This window comes from Ambystoma mexicanum, chromosome 14 (genome assembly GCF_040938575.1).
Source record: "Ambystoma mexicanum isolate Mex_15411 chromosome 14, UKY_AmexF1_1, whole genome shotgun sequence".
In the NCBI taxonomy this organism is placed as follows: Eukaryota; Metazoa; Chordata; class Amphibia; order Caudata; family Ambystomatidae; genus Ambystoma; species Ambystoma mexicanum.
In genome coordinates, this window is record NC_090940.1 from 42,507,709 (window position 1) to 42,528,558 (window position 20,850).

Genomic DNA, 20,850 nt, shown 5'->3' on the forward strand with positions numbered 1-20,850 from the left:
CTTTCTAAACTTTTTGAACGTATTGTCTATTCTCAACTCTCTGCCTTCGTCTCCTACCATTCTCTCCTCCCCCTACCCAATTTGGTTTCTCCCCTCACCACTCCACTGAAACTGCTCTCATTTCTGTTCTCAACTCTCTCCTTTCTGCCCACTAGTCTAAGCACTCCTCCATTCTTATCCCCCTTGACCTCTCTGCTGCCTTTGATACTGTCGATCACCCTCTTCTCCTTAATTCTCTCTCATCCTTTGGCTTCAAAGACTCTGTCCTCAACTAGTCCTCCTATCTTTCCAACCGCACCTTTGAAGCTTCCTGGGGTGGCTGCAGCTTCCCTACTTGTCCTCTCAACCACAGCGCCCCTCAAGGTTCTGTTCTTACCCCTTTCTCTTCTCACTCTACACTTCCTTCTTAGCTCCTATCATCTCCTCCTTTGGTGTCTCACACCATTTCTATGCAGATGATACCCAGCTCTTCATTCTCCTCTGACATTCATCTTAAACTTTCTTCTTGCCTTTCCGATATTAAATCCTGGATGTCCTCTCACTTCCTTACCATAAATACGGATAAAACTGAAGTTCTATTCTTCCCTGCCACCACACTTCCTCCTTCTTTCCTTCTCTTTTCCCCTTCCCATCTCCCCTTCTTTCCTCATGACCGTAACCTTGGTCTTCGCATTGATTCCCATCTCTCTCACCACATTTCTCCTACTGCCAGATCCTGCCGCTTTCACCTTTATAACATCCGTAAACTTCGACCCATCCTAACGTTCCATGCTACTAAACTCTTAATCACCTCCCTCATCTTCTCCAGAGTTGCTCCACTCTCTTCTTTGGATTCCCCTCCACTCACCCAACCCCCCTCAAATCTGTCTACCGCTCTGCCATCTGCTCTCTCTGCCTTCTCTCACCTCACTACTCCATCTCCTCTTCTCTCTCCTCACTAGGTTGGCTCTCCTTTCACTCCCAGGTCAAATTTTATTTCCTCTGTCTCGTCTTCAAATCCCTCTATGGTCTTGCCCCACCTTACCTTTTCTCCCTTTCTATACTCCTTCTCGCTCACTCCGCTCTGCTGATCTTTTCCTACTCACTCCTCCTCCACCCTGTGCCCCATCCCGCTTCCGCTCTTTCCAACTACTCGCTCCATTCCACTGGAACCGCCTCCCTCTCCATCCTCTCTATTTCCTCCTACTCTGCGTTCCGCACTTCCCTAAAATCCGATCTCTTTCATTCACCTACCTAACACCTTTTTGCTTCCTCTCTCACTTCGATCTCTTCCACTTTCCACACCTCCTACTGCCTCTCTTACTGTGGTCCTTCTCCACTCATGCTTAACCACATCACTTATGTAAATTGTTCCTTATACTGTTTTCTGGTTCTTGATTCAAATGTTATGTAATACTTGTATTTCTTGTTGTCCATTTGTAAAGCGCTTTGGCGTAAATCGCTATATAAAAATTCAATAAATACAAACCATCCGGAGATCTTAACTTTCCTAATGATGTTGTGTAGATGTTTGCTGGACATAACATAACCTGAGCACCAAATGTACACTCAATGTGCCTCATTAAGAGTTTGCTGGTGCAGAGTTAACTTGCCAGTAATTCAGTTTACTGGCACGTTTCTGCTCTCAGGTCCAGTCTTGAATCTTTCTGCAGGAGTGATGCTGGCCCACCAGACCCCCTAAGTCTGCCTTCCTAACAGTCTCTCAGCAGAAAAAACTACCAAGCTGTCAAACCCAAGGGGAAAGGGGAATGGAGAAAATAAAAAATGCAGATCTTCACTGGCTCTCACTCATGCCCTCTGGTACTGGATAGATTGTGCATCAGTGTCTGTGATATCTAAAAGACAACAATATATAGATTACAGTTACTATCTGTTCAACCCGACTCAAAAAATATTACTAATATTTTGCCACCCTTCCCCTTATACCTACTGCTTATGCTCAGTTGCTGATAGGCTCTCTATATTGGTTGCAGATGAATATTCAATTACTCCTTTGTTCTTTAGTCACTGTCTCTGAATCTTTACTGCAAACTTCGTCTATGAACTCTTACTTCAATTGTTGATAATTGTTTCTCACTCCCACTTGTCTGATGAGAAATTCTGTATTTCCATCAATTGTCTGTATTCTTTGAATTATAGTGCTTATTTATATTGTCTTTTCTTTTTGTACATTACTTCTTAAAACTGACCAGCTTTCATTTAACTGCTGATGTAAAGAATATAATTGACTCACTAAGGACGATTGATCCGCTGACTGGATTGCCCTTGATTTCTTCAGCACAAGTTGAATTTTTAATTAATTATTACCGACAGCCGCCGGCACTATTAAGCAGTTTGAATAGATTCAAATCTCCATTTCGGAAGATTCACGACGTTCGCGCGGCACGTAGATGACGCTTGAAGGTTCTTTTCTCTAATGTTGCCCGAGCCATATCCAAACACGGAAGCGCGAGCACAAAAGAAAATATAATACTAACGCGACAAACTGATTCTTTTGCTGGGTTAGTGTTAAATTTAATGAACACGAGCAAGCGCCTGCCGCCACGCAATTGTTTATATTACTTGCACTCCAGTTAGTATGTTAACTCGCGCTATTGTTAAACCATTAACACGCGCACCCAACGTTACGTTTATTTTCAAATATGCGCGCAAACACTTGCAGCTTTAAAATGGTTCACACAGTATTTTCAATAAATTATCTTACACTTAGTCTTTTCCTTTAAGAATCTTCTTTCTAAAAGTCCAGAACTAAATTACAACTTCTTAGAATTAGTGTTTTTAAAGTTCAATTAAAAGAGTTTAAAGAAACTTAGCAATTTAGCTGGCTTCATCTGTAATCCTTCTTCTGCTTCACAATGAGACCCAGGTGTCACTGGTATCTTCTGAGAATGTCTTTCCTATTGGATTTTCTCTGGTTCAAAGATAATTGAATTAATTAAATAACTATTTACTGCGCTTTAGAAAATGCGACCTAACTCTGGGGAAACTTGAATGAAAGGAAGTTTAGAATTCTTGTAAGAATTTCAAACTACCTCACCACTCTACTCCTCCAATCACTGTTGCTGAATGGAAACTCCATCTTGCTTTGGGGAAACAAATGCTTCCTGCAGGTTGTCATTAAGGAAAATTAACATATTCTCAATCCCATCCAAAACATAACCCAAACATCACTCTACAAACATCTTCACTAAAGTAACTAAAAGTGAATGTCTACATGAATCTCTTTAGAGTGTTTTCTGAAAGTGTATGTTTTTGGAAATCTAGAAATGTACCATGGCATCCTGACATCCGCACCGACAAACTCAAGTTTGCCAGTGGGGTGGCTGGAATTACCTCCAGCCAAGAACTGGAGGTGATGCCGCCACCCCAACAGCAATGATTGCTGGTATCACCGGCACCGCTATCGGTAATACAGGCAACCCCCCTCGTGTAATCTTATGGGACTCCACGGAGTGGGGAGTAACTACCCTTACTGGCACTTGTGATCTAGCAGTAATTCCGGCAGACCAAGTGTTGGTAATGGTAATTCCGTTTGGTGGTATTTTACCCGATTTACTGGCAGGATACCACCAAACTTGTAACAAGACCCAATGTGCGTTACCCATACCCCTTCAGACGCTCTTGTGACTTGCCCATCACAGAAGAATTATTGTATTTTCCCAATATACAGTACTGTCGAGATTTTTCCTAGTATGGTTTCCATTTTCTATCTGCCTGGAAAGCAGCGACCGAGGCGTGGGAGAGGCAGAGTCATATACTCATGGATGATCATAGGTTTTGATCAATCGTCTAATAAACCACTTATGATACCAACATGTATATATGGGGAATGTTTTTTCTCATCAATCTTCTCTAAAGAATACTAATTTGTAACACTAATCTACGCATTGGTCCCAGGCTCAGTGTTTTCTATAGTATACCTTCCATCTAACAATATTGGAGTAGTCAACCAAGTTCTCTGCAAAGTGAAAATGTCCAGTGACTGGAGATTGTCGTACGAAGATCCTCGTGCCATAAAGTGAGCGTGACCACGTGTTCCGCATGGCCACGTTAAACAGCAGCATAGTGCTAGGACTTTATTTCTTAATTGGTTGTTAATATTGGAGGTACCCACTCCCAGGTATGATGAACTGAATCTTCTCAGCATGTAGAAGATTAAGATGGGTCTACAGTGACACAACGTCTGCCATTATTAGGGCACCCAGCAATAAATGTTTCCCTATGCTTTGGGTACCAGAGCTCACAACGGTAGGAAAGCCCTTGTCCTCATGATTCCAGTTGGATGTTGCCAAATTGCAGGTGTACCAGAGTAAGCCATAATTTGTCGACTAATAAGCGTTGATCTAAAATGTATTATTGTTGTGCTCCTGCATACTTGTTCACTGATGTCAATGACCAAAATATCATTGCTTGTAATCTGTTTTAGCCGGGGCATTGCATGGAATTGTCGTTGTATGTACTTCCTGTTTATGTTATGGTCCTGTGAATAGCCAAATAGGCATGATTAAACCATGACACGATTCATGATTTGCAGCCTTGTTCAATTGTATTCCAGTGCTGCATTTTCAATAGCTTGAAGTTGCTGCTGATTTCTTGTTGCATCTATTTCAAGTCCATGTTGCACATAGTTATTCATAGTTTTGACCTGTTGGATTACATCCCCTCTGTTGTGTACATTCGTTACAACCTCTCGTATTACCTCTGATGTGCAGGTGGCATTTATTAGGCATTTCACATCACTGCCATTTATTATGGGAGACTCTTTTCCCTGCCTTGTGTTGCTAGTCTCGGGAGGATAGCTCAGCGGCAATGTGCTCGCCTTGGAAGCAAGACGACACAGAGCAACACAGGTTCGATCTCAAAGTCCGCGATTAGAAACTTCTGGGTATTAATCGCGTTATAAATAACCTATCGTATCATATCTAGATGCTGTAGCAATAGCAGGAACGTTACCCCCTACCCGCTCGAGGTTATTTAATGCAGCCGCTATACCCAAAAAATAACTCTGTCTCTGGGATTCCCGTGATAAGGTAGCACACAATTGTGCCAGTAATGACAGTATAAATAGTCAAGGGCACTCATCTTTTCGTCGTTGACAAAACACAGGGACTCGCCTACACCACCTGCTCCGATCTTGCTGCCAAATCGACTTCAAACCCATTTCATATAACTAGTTTGCCAGGAGCCAGAGAGGAAGAGGTCGTCTGATTCAATATGGGTATGCTAGTTTTTATAAGGCTTATATCACATAAGGCAGACTCAGTGAAATGCCTTAGGAGGTTGCCAGTTAGGCGCCTAACACTGTGAGGGAAATTTGGGACAGTGGTATCGCCTTGCCTAACATCAGTATGATTGGCGGTTGCTTGTGGAGGTTGATGATTAAATGTCAGTTAAATTTTGTATTTACTAGTGGTTCCTGTTCAGAACATAACTCCATTTGTGAACTGGTACCAGGTTGTGTAATTTGTGCCTCCAGCGGTTCTATCATTTTAGAGCCAAGACAGCATTGACTGTTCTGTGTCTATGTTTCTATTGTTGGCTGTGGATAAAGTATTGTAATTTACATATTCTTCTGTAACTGTGTTTCTTGAGCACTGGCATCCTCCATAGATACAGCAGCTAGAATAATCGCCCGCCATCAGGACGCGAGTCCGCAGTAAATAAACAAACGCATAGCAGCGAGAAAACACTTAACTTATAGCCTAATTTCCTCATTATGCTTCTTTGAAATAATCTGTATCTGATTGGCTTTGGACAAAAGTGTTTATTTTAACAATTGTTATCACATTAAACATCTGCATTACACCAAAGCACCTGGCCTCTTACTCGGCCTATATAATTATTAGTAGTGATGTCACTAAAAAGCTTACACTCTCAGATGAGAAGTAAATACATACCTAAAATGTTCATAATGTAAAATTCAAGTAGCACATACATGAATGCAAGCAATCGTACACAACAGGGTGTGGGTATTAACATGGGCAAAGATGTATCTAATTTGCGTGACGTCTTAAGGCTTAACATAGCCTATCAAATGTTGCTGTATCATTGCTTAGGTATTTCCCAATTATTGTATTGATTGTGTTATGTCTTGATGAGTTAACATTTGTTTCAAGAACAAACAAATTGGAGTCAGTAATGCTTCTTTCTTGCTCTTTCATGTGAGTTTTCAGTGTCACAGTGCACACTATTATACATATTAAGCGCCACTTACCGTCGCTTCTTTTGGTGAATGCCACCCAAGGTGTTTGCAATGTGTGTTAATCTTGTCAAAGCACCCTGTACCATTTGTATAAATACAGCATAAAATGGAAACCCTTCTTGTCTATGACCACTTTTTTCATATACACTGACATTGCTCAGCTCATTCGGCTCCTTTGTGGAGCCCCTCAGCGCCCCCCAGATCATTAAAACGCGTGTGCACAATACAAATATATTCCAGGAAAAGAAGCCACGAAGCAGTTATTCCTTGTTCTTTTCAATTTCTTTACTGCAAAAACAGTGTGTCTGGAAATCGTACAAGTATGCTTGCTTTAACCATGGTAGTAATTAATTCTCAAACCATTTAATACAAATTGATAAAGGCAACCTGGGATTAAAATTAGGAAAAGGTTTTCTTTCATTAGTAAATTATGTATTTTTTGTTTTTACATATTAACTGTATACTGGAAAGCAGAAATGTAAATAAGAAACAATGTTTTCAAGGCACATTTGATATTTGGGAAACACAAGGATGAGCCTCGCCTATGCGAGTACTTTGTCTGTTCGTACGCGGGTTAATGTGTTTTGGATCTTTCATGACTGCATTTCATGCATCCATAGAAAGAATGTACCAGAGAAGGATCAAAGAAGAATAAAAATGAAAATGTGACCATAGAACTGGAAAGAACTTGAGGGAATAAAAAGTATCTCACAGAAAGGAAAATGACTTGCAGACAAAAACAAAGAGAGCGGGGTGTGAGGAAACAAACCCAAATCTGAGAAAATCCAAAATATAGGCAATGTCTTGAAATAACATCTGGATGTCCATTAAAAAAACTATTCGGTTACAGCCAAAATTGGTGATTTCTATGCATTTTTCAGTGTAAGGGCGCAGGGGGGCGTTTGGTCATTTTGGATATATAATCATCCTAAACATTGAAATACCCATTCTTCCCTATCTAATGCCAAAAAGCAGGTACTCTGTGCCGGTACACCTAAATAGCGAGAAGGTAAAACAATAAGAGATGCCATGCCGGAGAACCAATCCTTTGCCAGTACACCATGGCCAGCGACCTCTGCAAGTATTAACACTAATGTACTGCTAAGCTGATAATTGTCAAGTCGGCGGGCCTAGAAAGGCTCTGCCGGAAGGCTGTTTAGTTCAGTTTTGGGCCCCTCACAACACTTTATCAGTACACCTCAAGTATCTGCTCTTCCTGTGACAGTGTCCTAATGCCAGTCTCCACACCGCACCCATTTGGACCTGGCTTATGCAACATTGAGTATGTACACTCTGTCCCACTCACAGCTCAAGATTTCATTCCAGCTTTGGGTTTCACACACAGCCATGTTTCTCTCTTCTCTTATTCTGGAATTCCATGTTCCGATGGCAATAGGAAACCAAATGGCACTATCAATAAAACATACAAACTGACTTTTTTTTCTCCATAATACAGTGGCTTAACATAGTCATTTACTTTCTTTGGTCCAATTATGGCTTTGTTCTTTATTTAATGACCATTGAGTGCTGTCTATGTTCCTCAAGCCTAAATAAAGTTACGATGTGGCAGACAGAATGAATAAGCTTAAGTTTCAGATAAAGGTCCTCCAACTGAGTCCTATTTCTGTGTCAGTCAATGCCGTTTATACTGCTCACTCTGCATTTGAGTAACACCTTGCTGATGCACTAAATACACCCCCCCAAATACTGGACAGCTATGGTTTTTGAAAAATAAGTTTTTGTAAAGGAAATTGGGAAGCAGGGGGGTTTCATTCTATGTATTTATTTACACATCCACCAATACTGCTCACAAGACACAGCCGCGCACTAGTAGCTGCATCATTGTGCTCGACTACCGCAGGCCCGGTCTCCCTGAAGCACCACAGAATAATTTATTACACAATACTACAGTTTTACACACTACACACATTTCTTTTTTTTCTAAAAAAAAAACAGCTTGTTTCTTTTATTTAGCTTCCACCCAAAGCATCCTACATGATATGGTTAATGTTAATATATTTTCCGAATGGTATCTTAACCATTAAAAAGGTGAAAGACTGAGTACAAAGCTCACAACTGAACCAAGCCACCCCACCCGCTTTAAGAATTACATTTTTTAATGGGTAGCTGCAGTATGTGTAACTGAGACTGCTAGAAAGGCTAAAACCACTGTAAATGTTGCCATCTTAAGCTGAGGTTGTGTATCAGCTACCCATTGCATAGTAGAGACTGGCAAATGCAAGACCATGGGTTGACATTGCAGCTTTATCTCTTCCGTGAAAGAACCATGACCGCCTTAGCACATTCTTATCATAAGGAAATAAGCTCTCGCCAGTTGGAAGACCTTGCCTTGGTGTTGAGACTAGGCTTGAGATGGGTCATGTGACCGGCTGCACAGTTACTTAAGATTTCCATCAGACGCTGCCACCATGTGAGATGCCATAAAACCTGCATTCTCCTTCCTATATGTATGCGCATTGCAGCTTGATAAATGGCTGATTGTAGAATACACATAGTTCTTTTGCAGTTAGCGGAACTAAGTATTATTTTCAGTTCGTACATTTGTTTGCTAACTCAACCCTTCTTGGTGTGTTTGGGGCGCTGTGTAGACAGAAGCGGAAAGTTAACACGCATATTCCTCTAGAGTTCTCATTAGTGTTACCCGCCGAGCCTTTGCAAACCCTGTTGGTCCTTCCATCTAGTTCTGGGAATCCATGTAATCCCTGCAGATGCGTTTGATGATATCGGGAACTATCTGCTCCAGGCCCGGGAACTCTCTGGTGAAGAAGGTGTGCGACTCCTTTGGCTCCGATGCCATGTCCTTCAGGTCTTCGAGGGGTGCCCAGGCTATCCCCACAGAGAATATGGTCACACCTGCAATGTGAGGAGAAAAGATCAAGATGGTCATTGTGAAGACAAAATTCAATGTTGCTCATTCTTGCCCCCTTTGCGACAAAAAAAGGTAGCTTCTTAGTGGTTACCTGTGGATTTAGGCCATGCAGCTCTGATGCCTTCCAAAACATAAATAAGTTTGAAGGCAGTTCAAACTCATTCCTACTTCCATTTTGTCATTATTATAATCTAATCCAAATATTCAGCACACAATGTAAAGGATGTAAAATGATCATCTTAAAGGTACTAGTCTCTATGTATTATTTTAGTATTTTATGTTTTGTTTTGGTTTCGTAAGTACAAAAAAGTGTTAAAAAAGGGGGTTTGGGGATCCCGCCCATTTAAAAAATAAACATTCGAAAAAAGAAATTTCGGCAATATTGTGTCGAGAAAATGGCATTCGAAAATATGCCATTCGAAAAAGTCACTATAAACCCCTTTATACTGCTAGTACGCCTACCTCCCTACCACTTGCTCAAACCTTGATCAAATAGAGATGCTTTAAAATATTTGAGCCACGGTATTTTAAAACTGCACTGTTCACAATTATATGGCACAATTTAGCAGCATGGTTCGGCCAAACATTAATCCCTGAAAAGTATATGCCCCCTTCTACATTTGACAAACTAATTTCAAGGTGCACTATGAAGCAGCCGCCATTTGAATTTTTCTTTAAACCCCAGACATTATAATCACAACTTTTCTACAGGATTCATAAGCCAACACCCCACTGCTATAGATCTGATCGCCCCTCTTGGTTTAGCCTTGCATAGTTCCAGGGCCATCTCTTGCCAATGCCCTTTCATTCTTCAATACAGCCGAAGAATTACTCCATTAGCCTCCGATACATTGCCTGCTACTTTTAATTGGTTGTTTCCAGGTACAATGGTTTCTGAAACTCAACCCCAAATAGTTGAAATGCGTAATCACCTCTGTTTTGGCACCGTTCATACAGATTGTACCTTTGGTTGTTTTTTGGTACCTGCCAAATGGTATAGTATATGATATGGCATTTATAATGCGCCTATACACAAGTGTTTAAAGGCGCGACGAGGCAAGGGGGGATACAAAGGGAGGACAGACAGCGATCCTACTAGGCCAAGTGTCATTCAGATCCCGCAAGTGCATGGAAAGAGGGGAAAGGAAAAGTGCAGTACATGGGAAAAGTGGAATAAATAAGAAAATAAATAAACGGCCAGCTAGTGGCAAGGAAGTGCAGACAAAACTGCTGGTAGGGGGACTGTAGGGATACAGAACAACGGTCCCCAGGTGCAGGGGTTGCCAGGGAGGCAGTGCAAGTGGGAAATTGGCGGGGCCTGAGCCAGAGATCAGAAGGGTGGCCAGGTAACCCGAGCAGTTTCAGTCAGGAAATCAGCAGGGGAGAGGGGAGAGAAAGCCGAGCCAAAGAGGAAGGTTTTGAGGTGCTTCCAGAACCGGAGATGATGGTTCTCGAGTTTCAGGGATGCAGAAAGGGTGTTCCAGAGAGATGCCCCAGCCGAAGAGAGTAATCTGCAACCAACTCGTTGCTTGGAGAAGCGACTGACACTGAGGGAGTTGGAGGCGGATGAGCGAAGAGCTCGAGAAGGAAGACATTTAGGAAGAGAGAGTTGAAGGTATTGCGGCCCTAGGCCCCAGAAGGCCTTGTGTACAATGCAGAGGGTTTTGAACTTAATCCTCGGAGCCACTGGAAGCCAGTGCAGAGATTTCAGTCCTGGAGAGATACGATCCCTGGGCTTGAGGCCAAGGACAAGTCTCGCAGTCCTGTTCTGGTTAAGTTGCAGGGGGCAGAGAGTAGAGGCAGGCAGATTTAGATAGAGACTGTTACAATAGTCCAGCTTAGAGAGGACCAGGGCTCTGGAGACAGTGAGCCTCTGGGGGAAGGAGAGGAAAGGAAGAATACCTCTAAGGAGGTGCAGCTGGTAGTGTGACTTCTTAGAGACGTCAGAGATGTGAAGGGAGAAGGAGAGAGCAGAGTCGAAGATGACCCCGAGGTTTTTAGCCTTGCAGGTGGGAGTAGGAAGATGGCCAAGAGAGGCCGGCCAGAGAGCTGCAGGGAAGGAGGGAGAGGGTATGCCGGTGAGTAGGATCTCAGTCTTACTGGCATTAAGGCAGAGGTCGCTGGCAGCACACCACTCCTGGATGGCAGACAGTCAGAGATGAGGGAAGGAGAGGAGGAGGCCGAGGGTAGCCTGAAAATGAGCTGTGTATCAGCCACATAGCACTGAAAGTTGGGACAGAGAGCAGCGATGCAGTGGGCAAGGAGTGCCAGGTATTGGTTGAAAAGCCAGCGAGAGAGGTTAGATCCCTGGGGGACACCACAGGTGGAGAAAAAGATATCAGAGAGGAAGGACCCCAGTTGGACCTGGGAGGGTCGGTTAGAGAGGAAAGAAGTCATCCACGCCAGAGCCTGACCAGTGATACCCAGGTTATCACAGAGACGGTTGAGCAGGATGGCATGGTTGACGGTGTCAAAGGCAGAAGAGAGGTCAAGCAAGATGAGAACGCTTGGGGTATTAGAGTCAAGGTTGGTGAGGAGGTCTTCACGGATGTTCAGGAGAGCGGTTTCCGTGCTTCTGGCAGCTCTGAAGCCAGACTGATGGTCATGAAGACAACCAACAGATTCAGTGTGGAGATTAAGCTGGGAGATGGCCAGTTTCTCCAGGAGCTTGCCCAGGAAGGGAGTGATGGAGATTGGGTGATAGTTAGCTGGGCAGGAGGGGTCTGCAGAGGGTTTCTTTAGAAGAGGGTGCACAAGGGAGTGCTTCAGCGGGGAGGGGGAGACTCCAGTGGCGAAGGAGTGGTTGCAGAAATCAGCCAGGGCAGGAGCCAGGGAGTCGATGTGGTCCTTGATAGTTTTGGGGGAACAGGGGTGCACCTGTTTCGACGAGACTTTCATAGATCGGACTTGTCTAGAAACCTCATCTGCAGAGAAAAGGGGAAAGGCAGAGAAGGAGGGAGGAGGGGTGGCTGAGGAAGGGCCAGAGGAAGAGCAGGGAGTAGAGGGGGGGAGGCGAAAGGAGGAGAGTGAGGACAGGATGTCCTGGGTTTTAGAAATGAAGTGTTAAGCCAGTGCCGTGCAGAGGGCCTGGGAAGGGACAGGAAAGGTTGAGACTGCGGCAGGATTGGCCAGTTCCTTGCAGATTTTAAAGAGTTCAGCCGAGTTGTTAGATGCCGTAGAGACGCAGGCTTGGATATGAGCTCTCTTCTTGGTAAGGACGGAGAGCCAGTATTGCCTTTGCAGCAGGCCAGTTTGTCAGAGGATGAACTTGAAGCACGCCATTTCCTCTCGGCCATCCTACACCTGCGTTTTAGGGTGACGAGGTCTGAGTTATACCAGGAGTTACACTTAGCTTTGGGATTCAGGCGGATTCTCATGACAGGGCCAAGGATATCAAGAGTATCAGATATAGAAGAGTGGAGCGTGGAGAGGGCTGTGTCAGGGTGAGAGTCAGCCAGAGGGGGAGGAGGGGGTGAGAAGGTGGTGGCGAAAGCCTCAACTGACACGCGTTTCATGGGTCGGATGACCGAGAAGGTGGGTGGCAGTGATGGAGGTGGCTTGGCCTGCGTGGTAGGGAGGGTGAGGTGGGAGAAAAGGAGAAAGTGATCACTCCAGGAGAGAGGAGTAGAGAGAGGGACAGAGGGGAAGGTCAGAGGATATCAGAACATCAAGAGTGTGTCCTGCAAAATGAGTCGGGCCAGAGGGGAGAATGGAGAGTGAGAGAGAGTCACAGAGGTTGCAAAAGAGTCCAGAGGGGGGACAGGAGGCATCCAGGTGGATGTTGAAGTCTCCAAGAAAGAGGAGTTGAGTGGTTGAGGCCAGGAGTGAAGAGGACAGGTCTGCCCACTCCGAAAGGAAGGAAGAAATCTGACCAGGTGGCCGATAGATAGTAGCCACGGTAAGAGAATGGCTCGGGGAGAGAGAGAGCCTGCAGACGAGGCATTCAAAGGAGAGTAGACCTGCGTAGGAGTAACGGAGGCAGGAATCCACTAAGGGAAGATCAGGGCTACGCCCCCACCAGAGCGGTTGGGCCTGGGCACAAAGAGGATCTTGTAGCCATCAGGTAGGAGCGTGTTAAAGCTGGTGACGGAGCTGGCCATAAACCATGTCTCAGTGAGACCGAGGACATCAAGGTGAAGTTCTTCAAGAAGGCGGCAGATATCAGAGGAATGTTTGACAGCGGAGTGGGAGTTAAGAGTGGCAATGTGGAGGAGGTTGCCCTCCTTGGAGGACTTCCGGGGAGGGGTACAGATCAGAGGTAAGCCCTGTGGAAGTGTAGAGAGCACCCGAGAGGGGGCAGAGAGGGAGGGGGAAGGCAAGGTAGCCAAGGGAAGAGGAGAGGGGATAGCAGGAGAAGAAAGGAAGTTGATGAGGTGCGGAAAGCATCTATCAAAGAGATGAAGGTTGGCATGAGGGCCTTGGACCAAGACGGTCCCATTAGAGTAGACATTAATGATGACTTTAGAGGATAGGAAGGAGGGCAGGAGGGCGTCCCAACGGGTGCTACCATTAATGGGAGAAGAGGAGAAAGGAGAGAGCACAGAGACCATATGAGGGGTCCATAGATCTGGTGCAGGAACGACAAAGAGGATGTCGGTGAGAGTTTCCTTGGAGGAGGCACTGATGTAGGTGTCGGCGATAGGGAGGCCTGGGTTGGAGACCAGGATGTCCTTTTTAAACTTCTTCCTACCAGACTTAGTGAGGAGAGCAGGATAGTCAATAGAGAAGCAGTTAGAAAAGATAGGGGAGACCGAGAGAACCATAGAGTAGGTGGGAGAGGAGTCCCAGGGGTAGACAGAAAAGACAGTGAGAGGCAAGTGAGTAGAGATATGGGACAAGACGACAGCACTCAGGATGCGAGCGCAGAAAAAGCACAGGGCATTCAAGACAGGAGAGAAGACAGACCTAAGTTTGAGAATCCAAAAGAGGGCGAAAAGGCCTAGGTTTCACAATGCATTTTTTTTTTAGTGGTGCAGATACAACACATTTTAAAACCAGTGTAATCCACCTAAGTTTGAGAATCATAAAAGAGGGAGAAAAGGCCTAGGTTTCACAATGCAATTTAGTGGTGCAGCTACAACACATTTAAAAACCAGTGGAAGCCACCTAAGTTTGAGAATCCTAAAAGAGGGAGAAAAGGCCTAGGTTTCACAATGCAATTTAGTGGTGCAGATACAGGCAAATTAAAACAATGCAAATTTAGTGGAGCAGTTCCAAGCACATAAAAACCAGTGGAAGCAACCTAAGTTTGAGAATCCTAAAAGAGGGAGAAAAGGCCTTGGTTTCACAATGCGGTACTAAAGGCAGGTGCTTTATGCAAGTAGAACTGCAGGAGTAGTAGCCGCTAGTGAGTGGAGGGAGGGGTGAGCCGGAGATCAGAAGGGGGGTGGTGGCTGGCGTCCCCAGCGGACACCTGCAGACACCTACAGGGGAGCAACCAGTAGGAGCCACCCTTAGCTGTGGAGCTGCTGGGCAGAGGCTGCCCAGGAAAGGACAGTGAAAAATAGTGGGGAGGCCAATCAGGGGGAGGGGGGGGTGGGCGGATTGGTAGGGGGGCGGTCGGGCGGGAAAGGAGGAACTGGAGCGGGAGGAGGGAGGCAGGGAAAGGGGACACACGGAGGGATTTCAACACAAGTAAAATAAAATCAAAATAAAATGGAAAACAAACACACCGTTCAGGCAGCAATGGTAATGGTAAGTAGCCTGCACTCACCCTGCTCGGCGGATGGAAGTGATTATTATTATTGGGTACGAGCCGTGATAACAGCATCCCATGCATACAGCAGAAGGGGCAGGAGTCTACCTCCTATGGGCGGAACGGCAGTTGTTGCACAAATAACTGGTAAGGGTTTAGTGCGCCCATAACTTACTTGCCTTTTCAGATGTGAGTGAATCTGAATCATAATGTACATGAATCCCTCCTCTACGCCCTTTCCCTTCAAGACTCCCCATACCATTACTCTATTCACAAGGTGAAATGCCATAGAGCGGTCCATAAAGGCGAGACTGCCATAGCCATTCCCTCATTGTGCATATTTTTCAACTATTACAGCTAAATCCAAACATTGCTCCACTGACCCTATACGGCAGTGAAACCTATATTGTACATGGGATAACATCTGATGAGGTTAACACCACCCTTCCACATAACCTTTTAAAATATCTAAGCTGGCCATTTTCAAATAATTAAAATTGCCCTACACATATTGGCTAAAAGCAGGGCCAAAATGTCCAGGTTTTCTTGAAATAAATCTACTGGGTTCCAGTCAAGCCCAGGGGCTTTACCTGCTGAGAATTAATGATGGCAGCAATCCCTTACACTGACAACTGACTTGCAAGGCCACCTAGCAGGTCTTCATTATACCAATTTAGCTTAAACCTCCTGTCTTCCATCTCTGCCATTAAATAGGAAATCTAATCATTTGGAGGCATAACTGCCATTAAATGACTATTGATTAGATATCATCTGAGGAAGACCTTCCCAGATGCACCGCACTGCATCGCCGTTATTTTATTTATTCATTTGTAACGCACCGGTAGCCCGCAGGCGCTACCTTAGCGATAGCCTCGTTATATTATCTTCTTGTAATGATTAGCCTCTGGACTGTTAACACCCCACTTAATTCATTGCAGTAATTCTTTACGTTCAACTTTGGACTGACAATAACTCCCAAATAATTACCTTCAGAATATCAAATGACCTACAATATCATAGTGTGCACAAACCTTTAAGTGGTACTGGGGCAGAGCCCCGGCAGACTCAGAAAAAATATTCTGAGACCGGGCTCCCTATTGTCCCCTGGCAGCCCCAGCCAATGAGGCCAAGGCTCTCACCCCCCTAAAGCCCGAAGCTCTTGCTCATGTGCGAGAGCTTCAGGCTTAAGGAAAAAAGCCTTTTCTCCATAATGGTGGTGCCGGTACCTGCGAGGCATCGCTTTAACCAACAGATGCCCATGAGCAGCACCACCATTATGAAAGAAAGGGTGAGGCTGCTGGAAGCCAAGGCCTTTTTTTTCTAAAGCCTGAAGCTCTCGCTCATGCGCGGAAGCTCCAGGCTTTAGGGAAAAAGGCCTTGGCTTCCAGCGCCTTCCAACTTTTTATCTCTAATGGTTGGATCTGCCCCTCGCCAGGCATCTCTTAGTTAAAGGAATGCCTGGCGAAAACAGTGCCACCATTTAAGGCTGAAGACATGTGACACAGTCCCCAGTCAGGCTTTTATATAAGGGATGCCTGGCATGGGATGGCACCACCCTTAAACATGAAGACAGGTGCTGTCAACCCCTCCTAGGCCTCCCTTTAGTTAACAGATGAAAGAGAGTGTTTATCTTTGCAAAGGTCTGTCTGGCGGGATGCTGGGGCTCGTTAAGGGTGTGTGGCCTAACAGGCCGGCAGCTGAACACCACCATTGGGCCCCAGTTCATTTTACCACACCACTAAAGGCACTGCATTCAAGGCATGCAATTAAACCTCTTAATATGTTTAATGATTTAGCTTCAGGTGTTCATGATCACTGTCCAGCCTCCTGTTAATTACCATATTCAACCAAAGGGCAGAATATATAATAAAACAATCAATAATAGATGTGGAACCTGCCTTGTGAATGTACTTGGGCTGGGGAATAAGAGAGTTTGGCCAATATTTTGCTTAATTGAATGCCTTACCCAACATATCAGAAAATGTTTTATCTATTTTATCCAACCTTTGACTAAAAATTCTACACACTGAATTCTCCTACAATCCTCCTGCTGACCCAAATCATCAAGCCCCTCCTCTACCGGGCGCCGTTGCTTTCCTTGACCGTAGCTTCCAAATTGCCTTCAATAAGATACATTGGCAAAAACTCCTCTGTGAGGGGAACGTAAACGCTCTTCTTCGCTATCATCACTTATCACGTACCTCTTCAGAATAGACTCCCTAAGCTTTGATCCCTGCAGGCAGCCTAGCCGCTGCTCCATCCCGTTTGGCAGCACTTCTGCTGTAGCCCGAATCCAATTCTGCTCTAGGTTCCCTTACTATTTTAAAGACCTAGTATGTGAAGGAGATCAGTCTCTTCACATGCTAGGGGGTGATGTTTACAGTCATTATACATCAACATTCTCAGTTTCTTCCAGAACTCATTACTCCTTTAGTGAGTGTGAAACAGTTGCACAATTAGTGACAAAATCTTTCACTGGAAGAAAATGAATCAGACTATTTTTGTTTTTGAAAGTGTTCTGCTGAACCTGGGGCCAACGGTTCAGCAGAACACTTTCAGAAACAAAGATAGTAAATTAAGTAATAAAGGGCGTCTTCTAGTAGTGCGATGAGGCATCTTAAGCAGGCAAGTCACAGATATTGATTGCAGTTGGACACCATCGCCCCTGACCCCCCCACTAGAAAATAATGCATCAACGGCTCATGCATAGACCACCCAATGGCTAGCTACTAAATTGGGTGCAGGTCTAGATGACCCCAGCCCAGCCTATCCTGAGTGTTATTATGTTTTTGGAACTGGTGTGGCAAATCTAGTTCCTTGGTTCAAATTTGTTAAACCTTCAGAGGACCATACGTAGAAATTACTCACTGTAGAGACTACAATATGCCTACTCCATAGTCCCCCTTCCTTCATTCTTATGTGATGTCTCCGCATGGAGACTGGACAGCAGCCTTATGTGCTACCCCAATTTGAATCAGAGATTGTTCACATGCACGCAGCATATGCACATCTCTGCACGGCCTCACCCATCAGCTCCACCTATCGGTCCACTTGACCGTCCCAGTCAAAACCATACCAGGTTGAAGTGGGGACAGAGGAGGGGTGTATGGAGGTAAGTGAACTAGGACCATAGTATTCAACGACGACGAGTACATTTTACTTACTCCATATCCTCCCACCCCCCATATTTATGGGAGATTTTTACAGCATGATAGGACTTTACACAAAAGGGTTTTGGATAACGATTTATCCAAACGCAGCATCCGCTCTAGAGCGAAGGTCCAGAAAATCAATTGAGCTTGCCGATTGAGGAGGCAGAGGCCTGTGTAGCGGCCTGATAAATTATATCAATGGGGGTCATGCCAATGAAGCAGCCTTTGCCTTAATGGAGTGAGCGTGATGAGGGTTCATTCCATAACATTTGTAGGATTCAATGATGCAACTCACAGTCCATCTTGTAATGATGGGTTTAGAAGTCTTTTTACCTTGATATGGCTGACCATAATGAATGAAGAGCTTATCATGTTCCCTGAACTGCCTGGATCTGTCATGGTAGGATTTTAGCGCTCTTCTGATGTCTAGTCAATGGAGAACCCAACTATGCCTCTGTAGAACAGGTTTGGAAAAATTGGTTCCATGTGATAATGTTGCTGTAAAAAAGTCATCACTGTGCATTACCACTATCTTTATCCCGCGTCACACCTACAGAGAACTGTGATTACCACCCGGTGCCAACATTAGGATCGAACGCTTGTCGCACTAAAATGGAACAGTGAATACTGGCCCGAGTCGCACCTAGATGGATTGGGATTATTACCCTGCTTGCCATCTAGAGAGGATCGCAACTTATTAACCTGTGCAACATTAAAGGAGAACTGTGAACATTAGCCCGCACCAGATCCAGAGAGGATTGTGAATAATAACGTACTTCCCACCGAGAAGAGGACTGAAATTAGCAATATCTACCCCAACTAAGAAAGAATTGTGAACAGCAGCCAGCTCCAGAGGACTGTGAAAAACAACCTAGTTCCCACCGAGAGAGGTTTCTAAAAGTTCCTGACCATTTGCCTGTGTCACATCTAGAGAATACTGGGAACACTGCCTCGCTCCTGGAGAGGGTACTGAATATCAGCCTGCATCACTCCCAGAGATGATTATAAATTCTACTCAAATGAACAGCTAGGGAGTTTGCCCTAGCTATATACCCCTCCGACTAGATCATCCACACAGCCACTAACTACACACAGTTTTGTTCCCTTTACCCATACATAGAACCAGATACACAGTATATAGTCAGCCACACCACCAGACAGCCTGCAAGCTTGTACCGGACAAACCCGTCTCACCCCACTCTAACCCAGCGAGACAGCCAGACTAAGCACGAAAGACTGACTGTCCGCAACGACAGCACCACGCCCATAATCATACACGCAAGTAAGCAAAGAACCAAACGAAACCAATCAGGAAAACCACCTACAATCGTACAATCATAATAAAAAAACCGCGAAAAGCACTGTACGTGGGCTACTGCCACTGCAACCGCAAAGGAAACTCAAAGAAAACATAAACCGACTAATTTACAAGTAACCCGATTCCGACAATTCAAACAAAAAAAGGAGAAATACTCCCACACCAACCCAACAATCTACCGCTAACTAACACAAAAATGAATAGGACCAAGAGAAAGACAAATGGGAAAGATAACAAACCCAACTGAACGCCACCACAGATCCACAACTGCGGAACACACCTCCGCTAACAAGATCGAAAACAGAACTACCGCCGACAGAAGAGAAAACTCTCTATACCTAACACCATATATCGCCAACAACCACTCACCGGAACAAACCAACCCAACGAACGAATCAAGAAAGACCAACAACAGAACATACCCACGCAGAAGAAGAACATGATCAACGCCCTAACCCCATATATCACAAAAACACGAGGACCCACCCTTCAACAGCCACAAAATATAGAAGAGGAACTTGACGAAAACAAAAACGTAATATTTAATTTGGAAGAGCTATTCGACGACGACACAAACACAACTGTACCACCACCACAACCAGAGACCTACGTGGAAGAAAACCAAAACACCAGTCCGAAGACAACACTGATAATAAAGCACAAACCAAACATACCACAAAAGTCCACTGCAACCTAATCAACGCAAGATTGATGTCAAAACACTCAACAGAGATCTTCGACCTTCCGTTCGACAACGGTATCAACATCCTATTCATCACAGAAACATGGCTGGATGACAACTACAAAATCACACTCCAAAGCTGACTCCCCATCAACGTCAAATGCCTACAGTTAAACAGAAAGGGAAAAAAGGAGGAGGCCTTGCAATAGCATTCAAAGAACACCTGAAAATTAGAACAGACAAACCTCTAAACATTGAGGACTGCGAATCCATGGTCATACACGGTGGTCAGTCAAAAGGCCGAAAAAGAAATATCGAATGACAAAAATATTGAAAAACAAATCTCGAAAAAAATCGCATTTTTTATTTTATTTATATGTATTTTTGGGGTCAGGTAAGTAAAAAAAAGGGGTAAAATAAAAAAAAATGAAAAAAGGGGGGTTGGGGGAACCCCTCCATTTCGAAAAAAAAACGTATTGAAAAAATAATTCGATTTTTTTTTTTTCGGATTTTTTGGTTCAACCTTTTTTTTCAATATTTTTTTTCCAGTCTTTTCACTATAAACCGTCATACACTTGTCAGAAAACCCCAAAACAAACATTGAATTCATACTGGTTTACAGACCACCGGCATACAATGCAAACTTTGTCACCAACTTCAAAGAAGCTATCACCAACATAGCCATTCAACATGAACATCTGATAATCCTAGGGGACTGCAACCTATGGTTAGAAGAAAAACATGCCAACTCACAAAGGTCATTTATCAGGCAAATAGCAACCATGAAACTACAACAACTGGTCAAAGGAGCAACACAGGCTGCAGGACACACACTTGATGCAATTTTCGCCAACAAAAAACGTATCACCACCGCGCCGCTGATACAGATACTCTGGAGGGACCATCTCATT

General features: G+C 44.4%; 1 protein-coding gene across 2 annotated transcripts in view; it reads right to left on the bottom strand.

The window, feature by feature from the left end:
- Positions 1–6,462: 6,462 nt before the first annotated feature.
- Positions 6,463–20,850, bottom strand: part of COCH (cochlin) — a 188,633-nt gene continuing 174,245 nt past the window's right edge. Inside the window, exon 12 of one of the 2 annotated variants that reach the window (XM_069638494.1) lies at positions 6,463–9,076. In XM_069638494.1, the coding sequence (XP_069494595.1) occupies positions 8,901–9,076 (176 nt within the window). In that variant the 3' untranslated portion in view covers positions 6,463–8,900. The remainder of the gene's footprint in view (positions 9,077–20,850) is intronic. The other variant, XM_069638496.1, reaches the window with a different exon arrangement.